This window comes from Callithrix jacchus, chromosome 12 (genome assembly GCF_049354715.1).
Source record: "Callithrix jacchus isolate 240 chromosome 12, calJac240_pri, whole genome shotgun sequence".
NCBI lineage: Eukaryota > Metazoa > Chordata > Mammalia > Primates > Cebidae > Callithrix > Callithrix jacchus.
The window spans coordinates 50,113,680-50,139,184 of record NC_133513.1 but is presented as its reverse complement, the minus strand read 5'-3'; the positions used below and the strand labels follow the sequence as shown (position 1 = coordinate 50,139,184).

General features: G+C 47.9%; 1 protein-coding gene across 5 annotated transcripts; it reads left to right on the top strand.

Moving 5' to 3' along the window:
* Window positions 1–1,514: 1,514 nt before the first annotated feature.
* PRXL2A (peroxiredoxin like 2A) lies at window positions 1,515–25,360 on the top strand. Of its 5 annotated transcripts, none has more exons than XM_035267832.3 (6): window positions 1,515–1,910; window positions 14,296–14,458; window positions 16,363–16,454; window positions 18,981–19,121; window positions 20,445–20,609; window positions 24,371–25,360. In XM_035267832.3, exons 2-6 carry the CDS (start codon window positions 14,314–14,316, stop codon window positions 24,482–24,484), a joined length of 657 nt encoding a protein of 218 aa, XP_035123723.1. In that variant the 5' UTR covers window positions 1,515–1,910; window positions 14,296–14,313; the 3' UTR covers window positions 24,485–25,360. The 5 variants fall into 5 exon arrangements, with proteins under 5 accessions (XP_035123723.1, XP_009007885.1, XP_002756224.1 ...); XM_009009637.4 differs by lacking the exon at window positions 1,515–1,910 and adding an exon at window positions 2,079–2,171; XM_002756178.7 differs by lacking the exon at window positions 1,515–1,910 and adding an exon at window positions 2,079–2,171 and having other exon boundaries at window positions 14,279–14,458.
* The last annotated feature ends 145 nt before the right edge of the window (window positions 25,361–25,505 follow it).

Genomic DNA, 25,505 nt, shown 5'->3' with positions numbered 1-25,505 from the left:
TGCATCACAGTAAAGCCTCAGGGGACCTCCCTCCCAGGATTCTGCTATCCCCAGCCCCCAAATGGCTCTGTCATTAATGGTCAGTTTGGGAGGGCACAAGTCCCAAGGAAATGACTTCCTGTTTTGTTCTAAGTGGCGTTCCCTGCTAACCCTCCTCACCTTTGAACTTCCTGTTTTGGAATGGAAAGAGTGACCCTTCTCTCCCACCTCTTCACAAGGTAAGGAGAAATAAGGCAAAAGTAATAAAGGTCCTCTGGAGATAAACTGACTTTTTTTGTTTGTTTGTTTTACTACCCCCACACTGTACCAAAGTATACCAAATATTTTCTGGCCTTCAAATCATAAGCCTAACTTCTGCTGCAAAACTGCATGGGCACTCAGGCTGATCTTCCTTACCCCACAACTTAACATCCACCCTCTCTCTCACGTTTTCTAAGTACATCTCTGCACTGTCCCTGGACCAGGCTCTGGGGTCCCAGAGGTGAAGTGGAGGAACTCAGTCTGGTTAAGAAGAGACCCCCATGAATAGATCAAGCTCTCCAAGAATGGCTGTAAGTTTACATGGAATATGGACTCTGAGTAGTAAGTCCGGGAAGTAAATCACAGAAGCCTTTGGACTTTGTACACCCGTGGGCAGCTCCCAAGGGAGGAGGGAAAGGCTTTGCAGGAGAATGGCCACCTCTGATAGGCGGGCATCGGCCTGCTTTGCCACTTCACCCTACGCTGCCCTGTGACTGGTCTTTGCACTGTTACTGATAATGTTTTTTTTTTTTCTTTGAGACAGAATCTCACTCTGTTGCCCAGGCTGAAGTGTAGTGGCACCATCTTGGCTCACTACAATCTCTGCCTCCTGGGTTGAAGCGATTCTCCTGCCTCAGCCTCTTGAGTAGCTGGGACTACAGATGCACGCCACTACACCCAGCTAATTTTTGTATTTTTAGTAGAGATAAGGTTTGCCACGTTAGTCAGGCTGGTCTCGAACTCCTGACTTTAAGTGATCAGCCCGCCTTGGCTTCCCAAAGTGTTGGGATTACAGGCATTAGCCACCGCACCTGTCCAACCACTGATAGGTCTTGTGAGTCAGCTCTGCTGTTTCTGAAAGGATGTTTTCCCAACCTCCTACTTTACGTTTTTTGTTTTGGAGACAGGGTCTCTCTGGTTTTTTGGGTTTTTTTTTTGAGACCATCTGGCTCTGTCGTCCCAGGCTGAGTGCGATGGCTCGATCTCCTCTCACTGCAACCTCCGCCTCCCGGGTTTAAGCGATCCTCCCACCTCAGCCCCGGAGTAGCTGGAAACACAGGCGTGCGCCAACAGGCCTGGCTAATTTTTGTTTTTTTTTGTAGAGATGGAGTCTTACTATGGTGCCTAGGCTGGCCTTGAACGCCTGGGCTCAAGCGATCCTCCCAAAGTGCTGAGATTACAGCATGAGCCAGCACGCCAGGCCCAACCTCCTACTTTCCTGAAAGTGTGGGCACTTCCAACACGAGGAGTAAGTGAACCGGCGTTCGCGTGACAAACCCGCCCCAGCGTCGCCCGGGGTCCGCAGGCTGCTCTCGTCGTTCTCTGCCCCAGAGCCAGCATTCTGAAATGAAAGGGGACGTGGGTGTAGGATAGAGGCTGGCAATTCTGAATCGGTACACACAGCATGAAGAGGCTCTTTGGAGAGTGTGGGTCCTTAAGATTCCCCCTGCCCATGGGGAGGTGGACTATCAAAAGATCAAAAGAGCTATCCAAAACCAGGCTGAAGACTGGAGGGAAGCTGGCCCGCCTCGGCTGCAGGACAGGTGCATCCAGACTACATTAGTGGAGTCCACCGCCTTCTTTTACCCCAGGCAACGCCCTAAAGAACGCGTCGGGACCTCGGTTCGCGGACTCGAGGAGTGAACCGACCGAGCGCTGTGCACAGAACGGTCGGTGGGGGACACGATCGAGCGCCACCGGGGCTGGGAGACCGCGGCCCCCGGAGGTCGGCGAGGCGGGGACGGCCCGGAGCTCCTCCCACGGAGGCGGGGGGGGTCACGTGGCAGTGGCGCCGCGGCGCGCGAGGTGGCGCAGGCGTGAAGTTGCGCAGGCGCGGAGCCCCTCCCCTGGGACCCTCGGGCCGGGCGGTTTGGCCTCTCAGCGCCCGGGCGTCCGGGCGGGAGAAGGCCGGCAGGAGGGCGGCACTGCGGGTAGGTGCTGCGCTACCGGCTCCGCGAGGCACGTGATGTCCGTAGGCCGGGCTTGCTGCGGCGTAGGTGGGGAAACTGAGGCAGGGCAGAACCGGCGGCGCGCGGTAGGATAGGTGCCGGGCTGGTGAGGCGCGCCCCTTGGGTCCGCGCCAGGTGCCCTAGGAGCCGCCGCGGTGCCGGCGCTCTCTCGGAGGACGACGCATTCCCCCACCCTCCTGTGCGGCTGCGGGTGGAAAAACCCCGCGCCCAGACTTCGGAGACCCGAGGCGGGGGCGGGGCGGGGCGCTGCTGCGGCGGGCTAGGGTCCCCTCCGTCCCCGCCCGCAAGCCTTGAGTAACGCGGGTGGCTCCGACCTTCGCGAATTGTTGGGACAAAGAACTGAGAAGAGGGCTCTGCCCTGGAGCGTGGCCCCGGGGGCGTACCGGCTAGCCCCAGGTACCGACCTGGCTGTCCTCGCCCCTGTGCCCGTTTAGGGTCGTGTCTTTTAAGATGGCGCGTTTTCTAGCTTTGTTCGGCGTCTCGGTGGCACCTGTTCCCCCTCTTTCCCAAGGGTCTCAACCGCCCGTCTTTAAATTGGGTAGAGCCCAGTTGTACATTTCACAGCCCCGCTCAGGTCTGGAAATGAAAAGATGAGCAAGGTACCAACTGAACAGGCTGCCCCCAAGGTTGTTGCTGGAGCGGGCGGTGAAGGCGCAGGTGGAGATCGTTAGAGGAAAAGAACTTAACGCTCAGTAGGGCCAGGGCTGTGGGGAGGGAGCACCCGGGAGTCCACGCCGGACCGGGATTCACAGCTGCTCCTGCGCCTCTTTTCCTTACTACGCCATGCTGTCTCCACAGCCCAACAACCCAGAACTCAGCTTGGATTTTTTCGTTTTATTTTAATGTATTTTCCTTTGAACCTGGCAGGTGGTTTTTTAAAAAAGAAAATAATCAGGATTTGTTTTGAAAAGCATTGTGAAGGAGTCAGCTTGAATAGTCTCCAGTGCTCCTGCGTGGGCCCAGCTTTGAAGAATGAGAATTGGGATTCCGACAGCAGACCCCAACTCCTTACCATACTCATTCATCAGAAAACTCTCCATTTTGTGTACAAATAACGTTTTGAGGGCAATCATTGTTCTAGAAATGAGGGAAAATTATACTTCGTATTTATTGCACTTTTTGTACGGTACTTCACAGGGCACCTCCTATACATTTAATCCTTTGATTCTTGCAACTCTGTAGAAGGTAATAAAGGAATCATTCCCATTTTACTGATGTGAAACAGTTCCTTGTCCAGGTTTATATGGCTTGCAAGAAGTAAAGGTACATCTTAGGTATTCTTGATTAGGTCTTTCCTATGTCCCTCTCTTTTATAAGGGCATACCATTTAGTTGAGACTTTCTGTGTTACTCCTGAAGGGGTACAAAAGACATTTCTGATAATTGTCTCATCATTTTGTGTCATTTAAATGGTGCTCAGAAAGTCTGGATAGGATTGGAACTCTGTGGCTCAAGCCGCAGGCTCTGTTCCTAAGAAATAAGGCATCTGTCCTGCTAGTTGGGTTCTTGCCTCTTTGTGAAATGTTGAGCAGAAACTCCAAGTCATCTTCTGTGGAGGCTTGTATGGCAAGAACCATCCCGAAGTGCTTCGGAGGGAGCCAGCCTCACCTCTGAGCTCAGTGGCCTCTGGCACAGGGAAATTACAGCTGGACCTTTGCCTTCTCTGGCACTGCTAGTGCAGGAGGCAATGTTGGTTGCTGCAGGAGTAGCATGCTGGCCAGAGGGGCTGAGACAAGCGTGTTCCCAACAGACCTCGAACGTTTACCAGAAAGCAGGCCTGTAGTGACACAGCTGCAGAAGTTCAGTATTTTGTGTCTGTCCTACTTTAGAGGTCCTGTCTTCATAGGGATGTGAGTGAATCTGAGCCCTGCAAAGAAGAGAAAGGTAATGCTGCTTTACAGTTCTCTAGTGCGTTGCTGCATTGCATGTTGCTGCTCACGTATATTCTTTATGACAACTCTTTAAAGTGCCCTTGTTTTTAAGAAGACACTGAGATTCAGAAGGATGAGATGAACTCTCAAAGTTAAAGAGAGAAAAAAAACAGCATTTTTTGGCTTTTAGCCCATGGTTTTTTGTGGTGTTGCCCTTGTCTTCCTATCCACACACCCATATAACTTGATGGAGCTGGTGTTCTGAGCCCCGACAGGAGACGTGCAAATGAGAGTAGAAAGGCTTGCGCTTTGGGGAGCCCCTGCAGCTTGAGCATGACTTAGAGGAAAAGATCCTTCCCAGCCCCCACATTCCTCACTCTTGGCTATATCTCAGGGTTTCACAGTAGCTGATTGTGTCCTTTTGTTCTGCTTTCAGCATCTATTCAGAGGTTTCTGAATCTGGCATTTGAGAATAGGGCTGGGCCAGAACCAGGCAGACACACACCCCAAGGAGCAGAGCTGAGTGTTGGAGACTGAGGCAGATAGATGAGAGCTCATTGAAAGTGACTAGTTTTGTGGTGTTTGAAGACAAGAATAGGTGGAAGCATATCTGTTGCTCATGAGGCCCTGTGTGCCTGCATCATCAGTCTGCTAGACAAGAATGGACAGAGTCTTGTTAACTATGGGGAGGAGAGGAGCAGAGTGGCTTCTCATCTGAGACTAGGCAATGAGATCCTTAAGAAGACATTTGGCTTCAGATTATAAGCTGCTTACCAAGGATTGGGCTTGGGAGAGGCTGATGTTCTCTCCAGGCAGCAGATTTCCCAGGCTTGTTTAGGTGCAGTCTTGCTCCTAGCTTGCCTGAGGCTAGTGAATAGGCTTCAAGACCTGTAGGGGCCCACTTCCTAATCCCAGACTCTCATGCCGTTCCAGCATCAGAGGCCACTGGCCTGTGGCTGGATGCCCAGGACCCAGAGTGTCCGATGCAGGATAGACAGTCATGGACTGGAAGTTGGAAGACCCAGACCTGAGTCCCAGCACAGCCACTGACAACCTGCCCTGCCCATGTGACCTTGGACTAGCCAATCTCTTCTCTGAGCCTTAGTTTCTTCATTTGCACAGTAAAAGAGGAGCTGAATTAGAGCTTTGAGGGAAGGAGAGGAGACCAGAGGAGGAAGATGAAGCCTCCTTTCAAGCCTGTTCACTGAGGGCCCGAGGCAAGGAAGCTCACGTGCACTGTTAGTTTTTTGTCTCCCTCAGCACCATTTCTTGCTTCTCCCCTGTCTCTGCCTCAGGCCAGCTCATTCTGAAGAGGGAAGATTCCCTGGGTGGGGCTGGCCTAGGCAGGTGTACCCTTGATGTTCGAATATGATGCTGTCTCTACTTGTTTCAGACATGAATTAACCCACCCAGTGCTGATACTTTGTTTCATTAAGACTTCATCAGTTCCTGTCCAGTGGCAGCTCCTGGAACAGTTGGGAGTTAGGCCCAGGGAAGGAGGTTGTGTGAATGTGCGCACCCAGCAGGAGAACGGTGGTGGCAGGGGTCCCCATGGCTTTCTGGACATCAGATCCCTGTAGTTGCCATCACATGGTACTTCAGAATCTTTGGATGTCAGAGCCGAGACAATCTCATAGAATTTCAAGTTCCTTCCTCTGTCTATACAGATGAGATCCAAGCCCTAAGTGTCTTAGCTTATGTCAGATCGCCCTGCTAGTGAGCAGTAGAGTGAGAACCCAGCCTAAGGTTACCTAAGTCCCAAGCTAGATTGTTTCCTTTAATGTCAATCCAGCCCTGTCCAAAATTACCTTTCATACTGAGCTGAAATTGGAATTGAGTAGCTATAAGTTCCAAGTCTGCCTCACTGTGGAATTCTAAGAGTAAAATTCAGATCATTTCATTAACATTTAATGCCTGGTAATTACCAGGATCTGTGTTGAGTGCTGGGGATGGAAGAATGAAGATGACAATGCATTGTGCCACTGTGTTGTGGAGACAGACATGTAAATAACTAAAATTTACAAAGTCCATTTGTACATGATGCAGGGTTGTGAGTGTGTGCGCACACGCATGCATGCTATAGAAGAGGTGAATGAGCAGTCAGTTGTTGGGGCTTTCAGGAAGGGCTTTGGAGAGAAAGTGTTATGCCTGTCGGGCCTTATGAATAAGTAGGCATTTATATGATTGACATGGGGTGGGAGGGATGGCATCTCAGGCAGAGGAAACCACATGAGCAACACTTGGACAGGGAGTGGTCTGGCAAGGGTGCTGCAGTGGCAGGGATAAGGCCAGAACGGTGAGCCGAAGCCAATCTGTGGCGGGCACATCAGGTGGCATGCTGAGGAGTTTCTTGTCACCAAGAGTCTGAAAGTGAGAGAAAGACGTAATCAGGTTGGGGGTGCTGGGATCGCTCTGGCTACAGCATGGAAAATAAACTATAGAGGACCAGACTAGAGCCAAGCCAGGTTCAGTTCCGTGGTTCTTGAAATACGTTAGGTACAGAGTTATAGGGTCCTGGGTTTGGACAGCAGCGGTGAGGTCGAGAGGAGGATGCATAGCATATACATTTTAGAAGATGGACAGAACTTCCTGATTGAGTCGAGGTGGGAGTGAAGGCAAATGAAAGGTCAAATGTGACCCCCCAGTTTCTAGCTTGAGCAGTTAACTGGCTGCTTGTGTCATCCACTGAGCCAGGGAACTCCAGCAGAGAAATCAACTTTAGTTTTGGACATGGTACAACAGAGATAACTACAAAACCCCAAGTGGAAACTTTGGCTCAGGAACAGCAATAGGGACTTGGAAGTCATCACCAAAGTGGTGGGTGAAGTGCTGAAGTAGGAGAAGTCACCCAGGAAGGGAGTGTGGGTTGAGGGAAGCCACTGATGTGGCAGAAAATGGAGGGAAAGCAGGTGAGGGGCCTCAGGTGCCAGCTGACTTTCCAGGCCTGGGGTAAGGAATGGGTCAAGGGAACAGGCTGCATAAGGAGCAACAGGGAACGGGATGTCTTCTTTTATTTCCACTAGTGTGACATGTGGGCTGTGTTACGGGCTTTGCTTCTTTAGCCTGCACTAGATAGCAGAGAAGGAGTCTATTGGCACTTGGGAAATGTTATAATCTGCATGACTGCAAATGACTCAAAGCCTTGCTCAACTTTTTGAAGGGCTAGGGGGCCTTGGCAGGCTTCCATTTAGATGTTTTCTGGAGACTGACTTTTGGCAGCTGAAGGAGCCCCAGGGTTTCTGGGTGGCCTGGTCCTGCCTTTGGAGTGACTGAGCTTAGGGGCCTAGTCCCGCCTCCAGCCCTCCCCCTGCTGCCCGTCCAGGCCCGCCTGCTTGCCCCTGGTTATGCTTCTTTGTCAGGAGAAGCAGAGGTGTGGACACCGTGGATGGTGAGTGCCTTGTTTCCAGGTTTGAACTGTGCAAGGTTAGGGTTAGAGACCATGTGAGGAGGGGAGGTGCCTTGTGTAGGGAAGAGACAGGGTCTCAAAGCTGGAAACTGAAACTGGGGAAGCGGGGCGGGGGTGATGTTGAGGAACCTAGAATGTTCTGACTCCAAAGTGACCTGTTTTTGTTAGACTTATCGGATATCACTGGGGATCATTAGGAACCTCCTCATGGAGCTGAGAAAAATGGGGCCTGGGCAGGAGCTGACTCAGCTTAGCCTAGGGACCCCCACTGGGTCTTCCTCTTGCCGCCGTGTTCAGATCAGAGCTGCCACTCTGAGCTGCCACACTTGTTTGTTTGTGGCCTTATCCTGCTTCACCTTCTGTGGGAGAGGGTGGATCAGATAAGCCCAGCAGTGGGGAACTGAATGCTATAGCTGTGTCAGGTGGGGGCTGGCTCTTCTGTAAACAACCCTGCTATTCTGTTTCAGAGAAACTGACCCTTTCCTGAATGGAAGTGGGGGATAGAAAGGGGAGGAAAGAGAAGGAACATCTGGTGTATGGTAAATTTCCTTTAGTGTAAATATGGTTTGACAGTACATGATGACTGAAAAAAATAAGGTGATTAAAAAAACATTCTCTTTAAGACAAAGGGAATCATACTCTTGGATTTCCAGGACCCACTTCTTTCCGTGTGTGTGTGTGTGTGTGTGTGTGTGTATGTGTGAATCAACAATTACAGCAGATGTAAACCCACTCCTGAATGTGTGGGGAGGAAAGTTGGTCTTTCAAGCTTTGGAGTCCTATCCCTGTTGACTCGGATACAGGTTGTGATACCGCTGCCTGCTGGCTCTGTGACACAGGGGAAGTTACTGAACTTCTCTGAACCTCAGTGTTAGCGGCTAAACAGGAAAATCTCTGCATCACAAAACTGCTGAATGAATAAAATTAGGCAGTTACTGACTGGCTTCTAAGACCACTGACTGCAGAAGTATGGACGATTGCTGGCCTCCATACCTCTGCAATCTTAGAGGCCCACATGAAAATGCATTGTTCTGGCTGGGTGCAATGGTTCACGCTTGTAATCCTAGCACTTGGGAGTCCTAGGCAGGTGGATTGCCTGATCTCAGGAGTTCAAGACCAGCCTGGGCAACGTGGTGAAACCCCATCTCTACTAAAATACAAAAAAATTAGCTAGGCATAGCAGTGTGCACCTATAGTCCCAGCTACTCAGGAGGCTGAGGCAGAAGAATTGTTAGAATCCAGGAGGCAGAGATTACAGTGAGCCAAGATGGCGCCACTATACTCTAGCTTGGGCGACAGAGTGAGACTACATCTCTTAAAAAATAAAAGAAAATGCATTTTTCTATTTAGAAATTGAAGTTATTGATTGTCCTTTTTTGTGGGTGAGAGTAGTTGTAATTTCAGAATTCAGGGTCTGCTCATTGTGTAGCAACTCACAGTAGTGTAAGCTTCAAGACATGCCAGGATAGGAGTTGCTTTGTAGCCCAGGGGACTTGGATAAGAGGCTAGGCCAGTGTGCTCTCCACATATTCCCGGAACTGAATTTTCTCTGTTTTTCTGTGGCACAAGAGTGGGCTGCTACAGGCTGCAGTCTGTCCATGGAGAGACCTGACGCTCACCACTGGTCCTGATAACACTCTCAGCATGGTGCTACAGTGCCTGAGGATGGGGTCCACTGCCCCAGAGGGCTGATTCTCTGCTCACACTTTCAGGATCACAGTGCGGGGCTGGAAAACAGCAGTTCTGGGGGTTTTGAGGTCAAGATCTTGTACCCAGCCTTTGAACTTGAGATATGGAGATGGGGGTCTTTGGAACCCAGAAGTTTGAGTTCTCAGGGTTCCTTCAACACTGACGCCTGCCCCAGTCAGCCCTCTGTCTCCCAGCTTAGCTGGCTCCATCCCAGCCTAACCTGTCCATGCTGCCTCCTGTGTCCTACACTGGCTCCAAAGCTACTTCTTTCTGAGTGCTTCTGTGGCTACCCAGACTGGCTTTCATTCCTGCACCACCATAGCCTCATGCCCATACCTTGCCCAAGCTGCCTCATCTTTTCACTTGATTTTTTGTGATTTGTGTACCAGGCTCATATTTTCTTGATTGTGTATCATTTCATGTCCTCCCAAATCGCCATTTATTGAACAGGTCAGTGCTGAATAAATATTTGGAAATAAATGTTGAGTCTAGTTGAGTTGTGCTCAGGAGCAGACATGCCAAACACCCGTCACTGGGCAGTGGGAAGGTAGAGGCTGTTTGCCTCTGAGTGCAGCAGGTGTTTGTTGGAAGAATGTGGAGTTGACTGTGAGGGGCCCTGGACTTTCTGAATGCACTGATGTGTCCCAGGAGTCAGAGTCCATTTGTGGGGTAGATGTAAGCTGGTTTTTGTATACTGACGCAGAAATGCCATCAAATCTGTGATCAGAGACCATTCCATGTGCTCCTGAGTCATCCGAGTCATAAATCCAGGAACATTTTGGAAGTACATAAAGGTACAGAAATTGTTCCAGGCTCTGGGGAATCTCTTGTTTACGGCAAGCAAATAAGAGCTGTGGTTTTCCTCCTAATTGTGCTGTGAACTATAATCCAGTAACGCACAACTTTGCCACATTAAAGAATTGGAAGCAGGCCTGTGACAGGTTCTTTCCTGCTTGTCCCAAGAACTTTGGCTGTCCATAAGCCATTGTCTTTGACATTCAGTTTTATTGAATTTATTCCATCATGCGCTTGTGGTGAGCCTGCTGTATACCAGATGTGCGTTGAGCTAGGCATGAGAGATTCAGAGATAAACTTGGCGGGATGTCGCCAAAGGAGAGAAATCTGACAGGTCCAAACCAGTATGTCAGGCACATCAAAAGGATCGTGGGTGATGTTTGGGCACAGGACTGAGGAGAAGGTGAATCAACACCTCTTGCGGGTGGAAGTGGGAGGATGGAAGTAGGGGACTGGCAGAACATCGGGGAAGCCGCCTTAAAGAGGTCTCTGAGTCATGAAGCACAAAATGAAGTAGGATATTGCAGGCAGAGGGGTAGAGATGTATGCATGTCTGTAATGTGGCTGTTCTTGGGGTAATGGCAGCGGGGCCCAGCACCCCAAAGCCAGACTGCCCTCGTGACTTGACTTTATTCTGGCAGCTTATGGGCAACCAAGCATGAAGTCCTAAACTCTTTCCTCTAAGACAATGCTTCTCAAATTTTAATGTGCTTATGAATTGCCTGCCAGTCTGACTAAAAGGCAGTGTAAGATTCCTTAATTCTAAGGTGGGGGTTGAGATTCTGCATTTCTAGATGGTGCCATTTATGGGTTACATTTTGTTTTTGTTTTTGTTTTTTTTTGAGACGGAGTTTCACTGTTGTTACTCAGGCTGGAGTGCAATGGCGTGATCTCAGCTCACCTCAGTCTCCTGGGTTCAAGCAATTCTCCTGCCTCAGCCTCCCGAGTAGCTGGGACTACAGGCATGCACCATCATGCCCAGCTAATTTTTGTGTTCTTAGTAGAGACAGGGTTTCAGCTTGTTGACAAGGATGGTCTCGATCTCTTGACCTCGTGAGCCACCAAGCCCGGCTGGGTTACGTTTTGAGTAGCGGGTAATAAGAATCTTCTCTCTCAGCGCAGGTTTCTCATGTCAGACACACAGTAGCAGCACCCCCTTCCCCAACACACACATACCGATTTTCCCCTTCCCAAGTATATAGATGCCACATTCCTCTTTCTTAAATGTTGTTTTTATTTGGTTACCCCCCTTACCTGGAACTTTTCTTCTTCTTCTTCTTCGTTTTTTTTTTTTTTTTTTAAAAAGACAAGGTCTCACTCTGTTGCCTAGGCTGGAGTCCTGGGCTAAAGTGATCCTCCCACCTCAGCCTCCCAGGTATGTGGACCCACAGGCATGTACCACCATGTCTGGCTAATATTTTATTTTTATTTTTTGAGATGGAGTCTCACTCTGTCATCCAGGCTGGAGTGCAGTGGCACAATCTTGGCTCACTGCAACCTCTGCCTCCTGGGTTCAAGCAATTCTCTTGCCTCAGCCTCCTGAGTAGCTGGGACTACAGGCACTCACCACCACACCTGGCTAATTTTTGTATTTTTAGTAGGGACAGGGTTTAACCATATTGGCCAGGCTGGTCTTGAATTCTTGACCTGGTGATCCACCTGCCTCAGCCTCCCAAAGTGCTGGTATTACAGGAGTGAGCCACCATGCTCAGCTGGTAATTTTTTATAGACAGGGTTCTGCCATGTTGTACAAGCTTGTTTCAAACTCCTGGGCTCCAGCAGCCCTCCTGCCTCAGCCTCCAAAATGTTTGGATTACAGGCATGAGCCACCACACTCAACCAAGGTAAGTTCTCTCTTATTCCTTTTTTTTTTTTTTTTTTTTTTTTTTTGAGACGGAGTTTCACTCGTTACCCAGGCTGGAATGCAATGGCGTGATCTCGGCTCACCGCAACCTCCGCCTCCTGGGTTCAGGCAATTCTCCTGCCTCAGCCTCCCGAGTAGCTGGGATTACAGGCATGCACCACCATGCCCAGCTAATTTTTTGTATTTTTATAGAGACGGGGTTTCACTATGTTGACCAGGATGGTCTCGATCTCTTGACCTTGTGATCCACCCGCCTCGGCCTCCCAAAGTGCTGGGATTACAGGCATGAGCCACCGTGCCTGGCCTCTTATTCCTTTTTTTTAAAAAAACAAATTTTTAGATTCATGGGGTACGTATTCATATTTGTTACATGGGTATACTGTGTGGTGATGGAGACTGAGCTTCTAGTGTACCCATTATCCAAATAGTGAACCTTATACCTGATAGGTAATTTTCACTCCTCCCCTCCCTGCCTTCCACCGTCCCCTTTTTGGGAGTCCCCAGTGCCTGTTATTTTCATCTTTATGCCCATCTGTACCCATTGATTAGTTCCCACTTGTAAGTAGAACATGTGGTATTTGATTTTCTGTTTCTGGGTTAATTCACTTAGGATAATGGTCTCCAGCTCCATCCATGTTGCTACAAAGGCTATGATTTCATTCTTTTTTATGCCTGCCTCTTTTATTTTTATTTATTTATTTATTTTGAGACGGAGTTTCGCTCTTGTTACCCAGGCTGGAGTGCAATGGCGTGATCTCGGCTCACCATGACCTCCGCCTCCTGGGTTCAGGCAATTCTCCTGCCTCAGCCTCCCAAGTAGCTGGGACTACAGGCGCGCACCACCATGCCCAGCTAATTTTTGTATTTTTAGTAGAGACAGGGTTGACCAGGATGGTCTCGATCTCTTGACCTTGTGATCCACCCGCCTTGGCCTCCCAAAGTGCTGGGATTATAGGCATGAGCCACCGTGCCCAGCCCTTTTATTTCTTAAATATGAATTTCCAGGTGGCTTCAGTGCTAGTTTGGACTACCTTTTCCTCCCAAAGTCACTATCGAGTCACTCCCATCCCCATCTCATGCAGTGTACCCCTCACAGCCCCCATCCTTGGCAGTGACATTCAGATTTCTAGGGCCTTTCCTGATACTTTGGAGACATCCTCTCCCGGCCACAAGTCCTGCAGGGGAGAGTTGAGTCAGAGGTTCGATGGGCTGGGGTGAGGTGGACCACACAGTTCCCTCCCCCACTGCCTGGCCTATCCCCAGTGATCTAAGCATACAGAAGCAGGCTAGTACTTACGGAGGAAGGCACTAGTATATGCCATAGCTTAGGATGTTGTGAGGACCAAATGAAAAGATAGATACTGTAAATGGTTGTGGGAGAAGGAAGACTAGAGGGGGTACCTTGTGGGCTGTTTCCAAGAGCTCCCACCCAGAGGCACAAGTCTTCCTAGCTGGAAGGATCCTCAGTGAGGCACCCAGGCAGAAGCTGGGAACAAGGCTGAATGCTGACAGAACCCACCTGGAGCTCCATTTCAGTTGCAGAGACCTTATGCAGCTGTCTTTTGCCCAGCCTCCTCTGAGGCAGATGCCATAGGACCTCCCCTTTCTGATACAATACCTGCATTTGTCTGGCAGACGTCTGTGTAGTTCTGTTCACGGGAGAAAAACGTCAGATTACATACCAGTGTTTAACAGTGGCCTTCAGTAGGTGGTACTTCACAGAATGTTTGCTTTCTTATCTACTGTGGTTTCATGTATCCTCTTTATTTGTTTTTTACTGTAAACCTATTTTCTTTCTATACTGAGGGAGAAATAAAGCTCTTCTCAATTGGGAGAAATTACTGGCTGCCTACCATTAATGAGGCCCTGCTAGGCACTGGCTGGGGCCTTGATGAGTAGGATATGGTCCCTATTTCTGGAGGGTCCTCAAACTAAAGAGGAAAGAAGACAGGGGAACAGAACAGTGTGATTGGTGTCCTAAGTATCCTCCGATTACAGAAAAGAAAGCTGCCCCTACCCAGGGAGGCCATAGCTGAGCCACCTGGATTGTGAGGGAGAATCGGGCATTGATGAGAAGGGGAATGAGGAAGTAGTCTGTCTACAGGGAACATAGCTCAGCATAGCTCCACAGAGCTGGGGGCTGCAACCTGGGGCATGAGAAGAGAGACCAGCAAGGGAAGCATTTGAGAAGGCTGTCCTTTGTCATCACTCCCGATGCCCTGGTGAGCTCTGTGGTACAGAAACCTCCATGTGTGTGCTGCATCCCCAAGTTCTGGTGGCAGCAGGTGCTTAGCAGCCCTTGTCCAGTCTTGCCTGTGACACAGCTGCTCCCCTCCCCTGTCCTGACCCCTGGTTGGCTGTTCTGCCAGAGCCTTCCCTGGGAGATGAAATTCCAGCTACCCTGTGGGAGCAGTAACGCCTTCTTCCTTCCTCTCAATCTCCAGAAATGTCTTTCCTCCAGGACCCAAGTTTCTTCACCATGGGGATGTGGTCCATCGGTGCGGGAGCCCTGGGGGCTGCTGCCTTGGCATTGCTGTTGGCCAACACAGACGTGTTTCTGTCCAAGCCCCAGAAAGCAGCACTGGAGTACCTGGAGGATATTGACCTGAAGACACTGGAGAACGGTAAGTGATGACCCTTCAGGTCTCAGTACTTTCCCGAGGAGCTGGGATACGGGTGTACTTACTGTTTTCTTTCTAAACTCTCTCCTTTTTTAATTGAAAAGATAATATAACAACATTAGGAAAAATTTAATGACACTTTTTTTTTTTTAAGACGAGGTTTCACCATGTTGGTCAGGCTTGCCTTGAACTCCCGACCTCAGGTGATCCGCCCGCCTTGGCCTCCAAAGTGCTTGGATTACAGGTGTGAGCCACCGCACCTGGCCTTAATAACACTTTTTTAAACTAGCAATAATTCTATTACCCTAACACAGTAATTATTTTTATTTTGGCATATTCCTTTCCATGGTACATATTAGTACATAGTTGTGCTTGGTGTAGGTGTTGTTTTGCATTTTAGCTTTTCTTACCAAAAGCAGTTTTCATTCTCTATAGTTGTCTCTGTAACTATAATGATAAATTGCTCCGTAATATTTAGTAGTAATTACGGTCTTTTGCTAAACCAGCCCTACCAGAGTATATTCTGAGGAATTTCAGGTTTGTGGGATCATCAAACTAAAAGGAGTTCCTGAGTGAGTAAGTGTGAGAGACACCGTTTGTCCAATTCCATGCTCCTGATGCTCGGCACAGAGAATATGCTTATTAGAATGAGGTGTCTGGATTGCTGCTGATTTGGGCATGGTTGGCCCCTCCCTGTGATGAAGCCACGGTGTCTGAAGAAGCACTTCAAGGTCACCTGTTAGAGCAGACCTGCCTGTCTCCCTCTTCTGGGGGACCCCCTAGAGTGCATCGCAAACAGCTGAGAGCCACACACTCACATGTGTTAGTTCTGCTTCCTTGCTGTGTGCTCTCAGTGTTAGAGCTGTAACTTGGTGGGATTTCAGTCATGCCAGTGGAGTGGCAAGAGAGTTTGAGTGGTGAAGGTCTCACTGATGGCGTGGTCACCATGTTAGCCCCCCCAGGTGGAAGTCCTCGTCTTCTGTTCAGTAAGTAAGGCAGCTGCCAAAGGAAGGCAGGAGATTGTGCAGATTCATAGTAGGTCACCTTAGTAAGATACTAAGACTGATCTGTTAAGCTTTGTTCAACTCATGGTTTTCCAGTCTTATTTGATTATAGACTCTTCTCCCCACCCTCTCACCCACCTGACCCCACCTTTTTTTTTCCACATAACATTCCACAGGAACATGGATCCCTCTGGGAAATACTAAAATAATAAGGGCTTATATCTATTGAGCCCTTACTAACTCATTTACCAAACACTGTGGTGAGCACTTTTATATTCATCTTTCAATATGCCCTGTAGCCTAAAGTGGAGCTGTGAGATATTTGCATTTTACAAATGAGGAAGCTGAGGTTCAAAGAGCAAAAATAACTTGCCCAGGGTTACGCAGCTCGATTCAAACTTATTCGGAACTTAGAGCTGGGCTTGAACTACAGTACTGTACTACCCCAAAGCATTTTACTGCTGGGCATCTTCTATCCTCCTCTGTTAATAATATTGCAGTTAACATATTTAGGTTAAAAATTTGAGACCTTTTCAGTTTGGGCCATGTTTGTGTTCTAAAGGATTATTTTACAATATCTGATGACATCGGCAATAGATGAAATAGCCATTTTTCCAGAAATGGCCCACTTTTGAATGTTAGGTTGGAAAAAGGATGTTTATGGTGGGAGGGACCGACTGGGCATATAATAGGATTCTTAAGCTTGGTTAACTTACCTCAGGAAGGTGACTATTCCGTCTGTCTGTGTTTTGTGTGTGTCTTTTCCCACATGTGAAATGCCTGTCCAGGGCCTCTGTTAACCCTGGTCTCTGACCTCAGCTGGACTTCATGTGGTTCGTGAGCTGCTTAGTGATGGGGAGTGGGCTGGGAGGAGATACTGAATTTCCTTTTTTTCTGCCTTAGAACCAAGGACTTTGAAAGCAAAGGAGCTATGGGAAAAAAATGGCGCTGTGATTATGGCTGTGCGGAGGCCAGGCTGTTTCCTCTGTCGAGAGGTGAGTGCTGATGAGGATCTATTCAGAGAAAAAGATCCTAGCAAGTAGGGGCCAGTACTTTCCAGCCAGATCCAAGGGTCAGCTTTAGCCTTTTACCCACACTGGTCTGTTCTGTTGTTTGCTCTAGGTATTTTTTTGATTTGTGCTCTATTTCTGTTTTTTTAACAAATCAGCCTCTCCTACTGGGGTTAGCAGCACATCTGACTTTCCCTCCGTATTCCCAGGAATGGGAATGGGCTGGTGAAGAACCCACTTGTGCTGCTAGATGCATGTGATGCCTGCAGTACCCCACCCCCGGGGCACTGTGTGCCTGCTATCTCAATGGGTCCTCACCATAGCCCTCGGAAATAGAGCTTGTTGTATCACTTTCATTTGATTATTTTCATTACAGAGGAGGAAACAGGTACAGAGGTTGTAATAAAGCCACACTGATCGGGGAGATGTATTAATTTCCTATTGCTATCACAAATTACCTCAAACTCAATGGCTTTAACCGCAAATTTGTCTTATAGTTCTGAAGGTCAGAATTCCAAAGTGGAATCTGGTTGCATTCCTTCTGAAGGCTGTAGGGGAGAATCCATTTCTTTTGCCTTTTCCAGCTGCTAGAGGCCACCTATGTACGTACATTGGCTTATGGCCCCTTCCTCTGTTTTTAAGTCAGCAACGGCTGGTAAGTCAGCAACAGCATGGAAGCCTGTTTTGACTTGATTTCTAAGGTCCATGAAAACCCAGAAGTTTCCAAGAGCAACAGCTCTCCCTAATTATAACCTGTTTCCATCTGTGTCTGTGCTCTCATAGAACATTTAGTGGAAACTTACGTTTCCAAAAAGATGGGCGGATGGTAGTCTGAGTTATTCTGAGTGGCCCAAATAGTAGGTAGTGACTCAGTTTACATGTCATGACTTTGTATAGTGCCATACCAGGAATAGAGAGCCAGGAAAAGTAAGTAAGACCTTTCATCTCAGCCAGGAGCAGTGGCTCATGCCTATAATCCCAGCACATTGGGAGGCTGAGGTGGGAAGATCACTTGAGCCCAGGAGTTTTGAGACCACCCTAGGCAACATAGCAAGACCCTGTCTCTACCAAAAAAAAAAAAAAAAAAAAAAGCCAGGCATGGTGGTGTGCACCTATAGTCCCAGCTTCTCAGGAGGCTGAGGCAGGAAGATTGCTTGAGCCCAGGAGGTTGGGGCTACAATGAGCTATGATTGTGCCACTGTAGGTGGGTGACAGAGCAAGACTCTCAAAAAGAAAAAAAGGCCAGGTGCGGTGGCTTGCACCTGTATTCCCAGCACCTTGGGAGGCCAAGGCAGGTAGATCACTTGAGGTTACGAGTTCAAGACCAGCCTGGTGAAACCCTATCTCTACTGAAAATACAAAAAATTCGCCAGGCATGGTGGCATGCACCTGTAATCCCAGTTACTCAGGATGCTGAGGCATGAGAATCACTTGAACCCAGGAGTTGGAGGCTGCAATGAGCCAAGATTGTGCCACTGCACTCTAGCATGGGGGAACAGCATGGGCGACAGAGCGAGACTCCATCTCAAAAACAGACAAATGACCTTTCATATCACAAGCAGGTGGTTTTTGATTCTATCATACACTGTAGTCCTCTGTTGTAGGGCAGAATTTGCTATTCACCGAAGTTCTTGATAACTGTAATCAGTTCTGCCTCATTAGTTGTCTTTTTTCTTACTCTAGAAAATAAATGAAAAATTAAATGTAGTTGCAACCATACAACAGCATATTTGTATTGGAGATGAGTAGACTGCATTTAAAAGGATTTCCTGCTGATTCTTTAATTCTGACACCAAATATGATAAAAGGATTGAGTTCTTCATGTTGAGCTTTACCATGACTCATGCAGTTTCCTTCATTCATCTAGCATACAGTTTCTGAGGGTCAAGGGTGTCTCTCAGCTCAGATCAGCTGCATTCTCCCCATTGTTCCCCTTCAAGTCTTCCCACCTGGTAGTTAGCACCTATTTTATATCCAGCCATGTTCCAGGCACTGAGGGTTCCAAGAAATGGAAGACATAGTTTCTAACTGTTAGAAACATTTGGGAATCTAAGAGACAACACCCGACTTAGTGATAACATGCAGACTCAGTACAGAAAATGTCACCTAATGGGGAAGATAGGATATGCACGGAGAAGCAGGTCTTTTCTCCAGGGTGGACTAGCCAGGGATAGCTTTCTAGAACAGGGATACCTTTCCAGAAGGTAGGGCTGAGCTGAAGAGAGAAAGGACGGTTATGGCCAGAGGAGCGTGTGTCTGCTGGGCCCTTGTCTTAGTTTGGTCTAGTGCAGTGAAGGGGCTGGGACATGAGGCAGGAGAGAAGCATTGTGGGCAGGAGTGTTTGGGTATGGCTGCTCCCAAGCTCTGGTCAGGGCAGCCATGACAGGAGCCTTGTCTCTGTTTCCCACTGGAGAAGACAAGAAGCCTGGGCTGCAGAGGGAACGCAGCACTCTGTGTGGAGGCCCAGAGCCAACTGGGACAGAGGTCCCTGAACCCCTGTGTCATCCACAGGAAGCTGCAGATCTGTCCTCCCTGAAACCCAAGTTGGACGAGCTTGGCGTCCCCCTCTATGCAGTGGTAAAGGAGCACATCAAGACTGAAGTGAAGGATTTCCAGCCTTATTTCAAAGGAGAAGTCTTCCTGGATGAAAAGGTGCGTGTGCTGGGCACCTTTTAGGCACAGACTGCTGGGGATTATGCTCAGCTGTGGAGAGTCGGGTGGCCCAGGTATGTCTGGCCTGGAGCTGGAAGCTAGCCTCCCCTTCAGCTGCCCTCAACTTGCAAGGCATTTTTCACCCCCCTGAGCAGGGCATGATCAGACATTTTAAAGCTGTCCTCTCAATTACGGACAGTCCCTGACCCTCTGATGGTTTGACTTACGGTCTTTCAACTTTATAGTGGTATGGAAGTGATAGGTATTTAATTTCTACATTTTTTCAAGAACCCATATAGCCATTTTGTTTTTCACATTCTATATTCAGTAAACTACATGAGTTATTCATCACTTCATTATAAAATAGGCTTGTGTTAAGTTTTTACTCAACTATAAATTAATGAGAGTGTTCTGAGCATGTTTAAGGTAGTCTAGGCTAAGATATGATGTTAGGTTAGGTGCCTTAAATGCATTTCAATATAAGATATTTCAACTTATGATGGTTTTATAGGGACCATAACCCTATTGTAAGTTGAGCATATGTATTACTTGAGCCTTTCCTGCAGTGTGAACTGGGAGAGTAGGAAATCGCTGAAACTCCAACAGGGTTCTCCACTGTTGGGGGCCTAGCACAAAGCCCCACACCCTATCCCTTAATTCATTTATTTCTTTCTCTTCTGCTCCCACCTCTGCAGAATGAAGCACTGTTACCATCCTGTTATGTGCAAGACTAGTAAGAAGTTAGAGTCAGAATTGAAAGCTACAGATGTCTCCCTAAGTTGGGCCTACCTTGCAGTCAGAAACTGGACCCAGCAGGGTTCTGTTTCCTTGGGCAGTTGAGAGTGGACCTGGATGGGCTGGGCATGGTGGCTCATGCCTGTAATCCCAGCACTTTGGGAGGCCAAGGTGGGCAGGTCACTTGAGGTCAGGAGTTTGAGACCAGCCTGGCCTACGTGATGAAAGCCCATCTCTACTAAAAATTCCAAAATTAGCCTGGCCTGCTGGAGGGCATTTATAATCCCAGCTACTTGGGAGGCTGAGGCAGGAGAATCACTTGAACCTAGGAGGCAGAGATTGCAGAGAGCCGAGATTGTACCATTGCACTCCAGCCTGGATGACAGAGCAAGATTCCATCTCAAAAAACAAAAAAGAAAAAAAGAGTGGACCTGGGTGGGGCTGGTATGTGTATTGGGTGGGAGAGAAGACGAGCCAGCAGGCCTTGAGTCTTTGCCTAAGAACCAGTGCCTGGTGGGGAGCCTTTCCTCCCTGGGGAAGGCAGGCATGTAGACTACTCATATGGGATCTGTCTTTCTCACTCCATAGAAAAAGTTCTATGGTCCACAAAGGCGGAAAATGATGTTTATGGGATTTATCCGTCTGGGAGTGTGGTACAACTTCTTCCGAGCCTGGAATGGAGGCTTCTCTGGAAACCTGGAAGGAGAAGGCTTCGTCCTCGGAGGAGTTTTTGTGGTAGGATCAGGAAAGCAGGTAAGTTCTTGGTATTTACTTATAGGTCTGTAGTGTCTGTGTCTGTGAACCTGAGACCCCAACCAGAGGCTGGAGTGGGGGTTGATTTTCCCTGTTTTGGGTCTCCTAGCCTTTCTAGCAAGCTGGGGAACATGAAGAAGGCAAGGGAAGGCAGTTGTTGTTTATCACACATCTTGCTCTGCTAGTACCTCATACTTGAATCTGCTCCCTCATTACAGTGACACCATGAGACAGTTTGTTCATTTTTCAGAGAATGAACTTAGACCTGAGAAGGGATGAGCAATTGCACAAAGAGCACAGCCCATTGGCGGCTATTTTGGGGCTGAGCCCAGGTTTGCTGACTTGAAGTTTGTTTTCTGTGCTTGAACTGAAGCACAGTTTTATTCTGTTTATGAATTTACTCCCTTGCAGTATTCCAGGCCACCATGGATGGATGGCATTAAGAAAATTGAGAAGGAAGGAAGGAATAGAACCAGGCCTAATTACAGGAAGTAACAAGGACGTGGCAGGAAGACGATGCTTTTCCCTGTGGGGGTCTTGGTGTCAGGGCTGGCCTAGGAAAGCCAGCTGACTCCTCTGCAAACAGGCTATTACCATAGTTCTGGTTGTGAGGCTCCAGAAGCAGCATGGGGCACTAGGGGAAGGTGTGGAAAGGAGGGATGGGATCTCTGTAGGCCCAAGAGCCAGGTGGGCAGTTGTTCGTGCCAGAGTATAGACACCCTTGAGCCATGGTGGCTCCCCCTGCCCTGGAGGGTGGTGTCAGCAGAGGACAGGAAGATGTGTAGCAGGGACGGGGCAAAGTGGATGAGGGGGCCTATGGCTCGTGCCTGTAACCCCAGCACTTTGGGAGGCTGAGGCAGGTGGATCACTTGAGGCCAGGAGTTCAAGACCAGACCAGCCTGGCCAACATGGCAAAATCCCGTCTCTACTAAAGAAAAAGTTAAAAAATTAGCCAGGCATAGTGGTGTGCTTCTGTAGTCCCAGCTACTTGGGAGGCTGAGGCAGGAGATCACTTGAACCCAGGAGGCAGAGGCTGCAGTGAGCTGAGATTGTGTCACCATACTCCAGCCTAGGTGACAGAGTGAGACTCCATCTCAAAAAGTAGATGAGGGAAGGATATGGGAGAAGGACCTGGAAGCTGGTACCTGAGTTCTAGGCCTGTCTCTGTCAACCTTGGATGTAACATTAATGTGTAGAAAGTGTTTTCTTTCTGTAGAAAGATGGGGTTTATCTGCATTGTTAGATCTTACTATTGATGTTGATAATTACATACTCTTCCCAATTCGCGAGGAATAAAAGGGAATAGAAGTCCTTCAAGTTTAAGCTTTATTTCTTAGGTTTTCATTTTACAGCTTGGTAACTGATTCACTTGACAGTATTAGAATTTAGAATAAATTGGTATCTGATGTAACATAAACCTATTTGCTAATTTTCCAGTAAATCTGTCAAAATGTCTTAGTGATAACGGTTGCCACTGAGTGCCTGTCTTGTTCTACATGCTCTACATGCTCATGTACATGAGCTCACGTCTTCCTCACAACCAATCTGGGATGTTAGGTGTTTTTATTCCCATCTACATATATAGCAGGGGGCCTAGAGATTTAAAATAACGCAGGCAAAGACACAGCTAAGTGGTACAATGGAAATGAAACTTAGGAACTCAAATCTATTGAACTCCCAGGACCCTTCCCAGCCCTGCCCCGAGCCTCTCCTTGGAAGTGGTTCCCAGTGACCTCTTCCTGATGTCCTTATGCTTGGGCAGGCCACTTCCCCAGAGGGTTGCCCATCCTCTTCCTACTCTAGCATAGTGGGATTCTTTCACCTACTCGCCTCTGCCTTCTCATGGCCTCTGGGGCAGAGGTGGCCATGACTGCCAGCCTTTTCTTGCCTGGCGATGACTCATCTGGTGCTCAGGGGCTCTACTGGCACATTTCTGATGTTGCTAGGTGTGTTGTTTAACTTTGTTGGTATTCCCTGGAGCTCCTGGCCTTCATTCTCTCAGGTGGAAGTTTAACCAGCTAGCTGAGCTTCAGGATTTACCTCAGTTCTTGTTGGATATAGAGCTTTTGTAGTCTAAAATTGGGGGTGGTGGGATTTCCTTTTTTTTTTTTTTTTCCTTTTTGAGACGAAGTTTTGCTCTTGTTGCCCGGGCTGGACTGCAATGGCACAATCTTGGTACACTGTAAACTCCCAGGTTCAAGTGATTATCCTGCCTCAGCCTCCCCAGTAGCTAGGATTACAGGCACCTGCCACCATACCGAGCTAATTTTTATATTTTTAGTGGAGATGGGGTTTCACCATATTGGCTAGGCTGGTCACGAACTCCTGACCTCAGGTGATCCACCCACCTTGGCCACCCAAAGTGCTGGGGTTACAGGCATGTGCCACCGTGCCCAGCCTATTCTTAGTATTTGTAATGTCTATGTTATGGTTTATTGAGCAAGTAAATATAATTTTCTGATCTGCTTCCCTGTAATCACCATAGTGTGGTGGGACTTTTAAGTCTTTATAAATAATGACACAGCATATTTACAGATTTTCTTTTTAAGATGTAATGGATCGGCCGGGTACAGTGGCTCATTCCTGTAATCCCAGCACTTTGGGAGGCCGAGGCAGGCGGATCACGAGGTCAAGAGATCGAGACCATCCTGGTCAACATGGTGAAACCCCGTCTCTACTAAAAATACAAAAAATTAGCTGGGCATGGTGGCGCGTGCCTGTAATCCCAGCTACTCAGGAGGCTGAGGCAGGAGAATTGCCTGAACCCAGGAGGCGGAGGTTGCGGTGAGCCGAGATCACGCCATTGCACTCCAGCCCGGGTAATGAGCAAAACTCAGTCTTGAAAAAAAAAAAAAAAAGATGTAACGGATCAAAGAACTCTAACAAGGATTCTTTGATGCTGATCTCAAACCTGTTATTTTGTTTCTTTTACCACCTTCAACTTTAGGGAATCCTGTGTCTTAGTGCATTTTTCTTCACTATATGAGAAGAGAGTGGCTTCAAGTTTCTTAGGAAGACTAAAGGAAAAAGAGGGTCTCTCTTTTAGATGGTCATTCAGTTCCTTCCAAAGTCTAATCTCTGAGCTCTGCTTTCTATCTTAGCTTCATTTTTTTCTCTTCACCTGATAACATTTTTTTTTTTTGAGATGGAGTTTCGCTCTTGTTACCCAGGCTGGAGTGCAATGGCACGATCTCGGCTCACCACAACCTCCGCCTCCTGGGTTCAGGCAATTCTCCTGCCTCAGCCTCCCAAGTAGCTTGGATTACAGGCATACGCCACCATGCCCAGCTAATTTTTTTTATATTTTTAGTAGAGACAGGGTTTCACCATATTGACCAGGATGGTCTCGATCTCTTGACCTCGTGATCCACCCGCCTTGGCCTCCCAAAGTGCTGAGATTACACGCTTGAGCCACCGTGCCTGGCCTGATAACAATCTTTTACCTGCATCTCTACCTGTAGACATCCTGGTTACCCTCCATGCTTTATCATCTGCGAGCCCTTCCCTGATTGCCATTGTCATGCTTAATCACTCCTGACTTCCTGCTTCCAGAGAGCTGTTCTACAGGCCAGATAGATGTGGCCCTCCTTAAATTATCTTCCCCAAAGACTGAATTCCTTGAGGGCAGGAGCCGGGCCATATTTGGATCTGTGTTCTTTGCTGTTCAAGCACAAGGCTTGACAGACAGCTGGCCCTCGATGTCTGTCTGATGAATGAATGACTTAGAATGAAGACTGACAGTACCTCTTGTTTCCTTTTAGGGCATTCTTCTCGAGCACCGGGAAAAAGAATTTGGAGACAAAGTAAACCTACTTTCTGTTCTGGAAGCTGCTAAGATGATCAAACCACAGACTTTGGCCTCAGAGCAAAAATGATTGTGTGAAACTGCCCAGCTCAGGGATAACCATGGGCATTCACCTGTGTTTCCACTTGTGTCCCTCAGGAGTGAGAAACCCCACTTATACTCTATTCTTAGTATGGCTAATTAATGTATTTTAATTCCCTATTTAGGCCCAGTAAGGCAAAATAGCCCCAAAACAAAACTGACAGAAATCTAAAAAAGTAATGAGAATTATTAAGCTAAAACCTGGAAAATACAAAACTTAAAATTGACTGCTGGGCTGGGTGTGGTGGCTCACGCCTGTAATTCTAGCACTTTGGGAGGCCGAGGTGGGCAGGTCACTTGAGATCAGGAGTTCAAGACCAGCTTGGGCAACTTGGCGAAACCCTGTCTCTACTAAAAATAAAAAACCAGGCGTGGTGGCATGTACCTGTAGTCCCAGCTACTCGGGAGGCTGAGGTAGAAGAATCACTTGAACCTGGGAGCTAGAGGTTGCAGTGAGCCAATATCAGGCCACTGCACTCCAGCCTGGGTGACTGAGACTCCATCTGAAAAAAAAAAAAAAAAAAAAATTGCTGTGCCTGATTACAAATGTGTATGGTGTTTGAATGCTGGTGTTTGAAATTATTTTTATTTTCGGGTCTTCAAAAACCTAAGAAAAGTGATGATTGACTTGAAGATTACAGAATTTAAAAGGTTTTTTGGCTTCTGTGTTTTCTATTAATAATTTGATTCATAATGTCAAAGTAATACTTTCATAATAGAATTGGCATGCTCTGGGATAGTTTGACAAAGGTAAATTATAAATTTGAATCTCTTATTTCATTGTCTTCCATTCTAACCTCAGAGATTTGTTTCTCTAGAAGAAATGACCATCTCTGGCTTTAATAAAATTATGCATCAGAAATCACCTGTATGTATAAGCTTTTCTGATAAAACTAATAATAACAATATATTTACCATAATGCTGGCTGAAAGTAAAAAATCAGCATTCTCCATGGCTGAGGGGTAAAGTGCCTGGGGGAATTCCTCTGGTTATAGTAATCTAAGTGGTT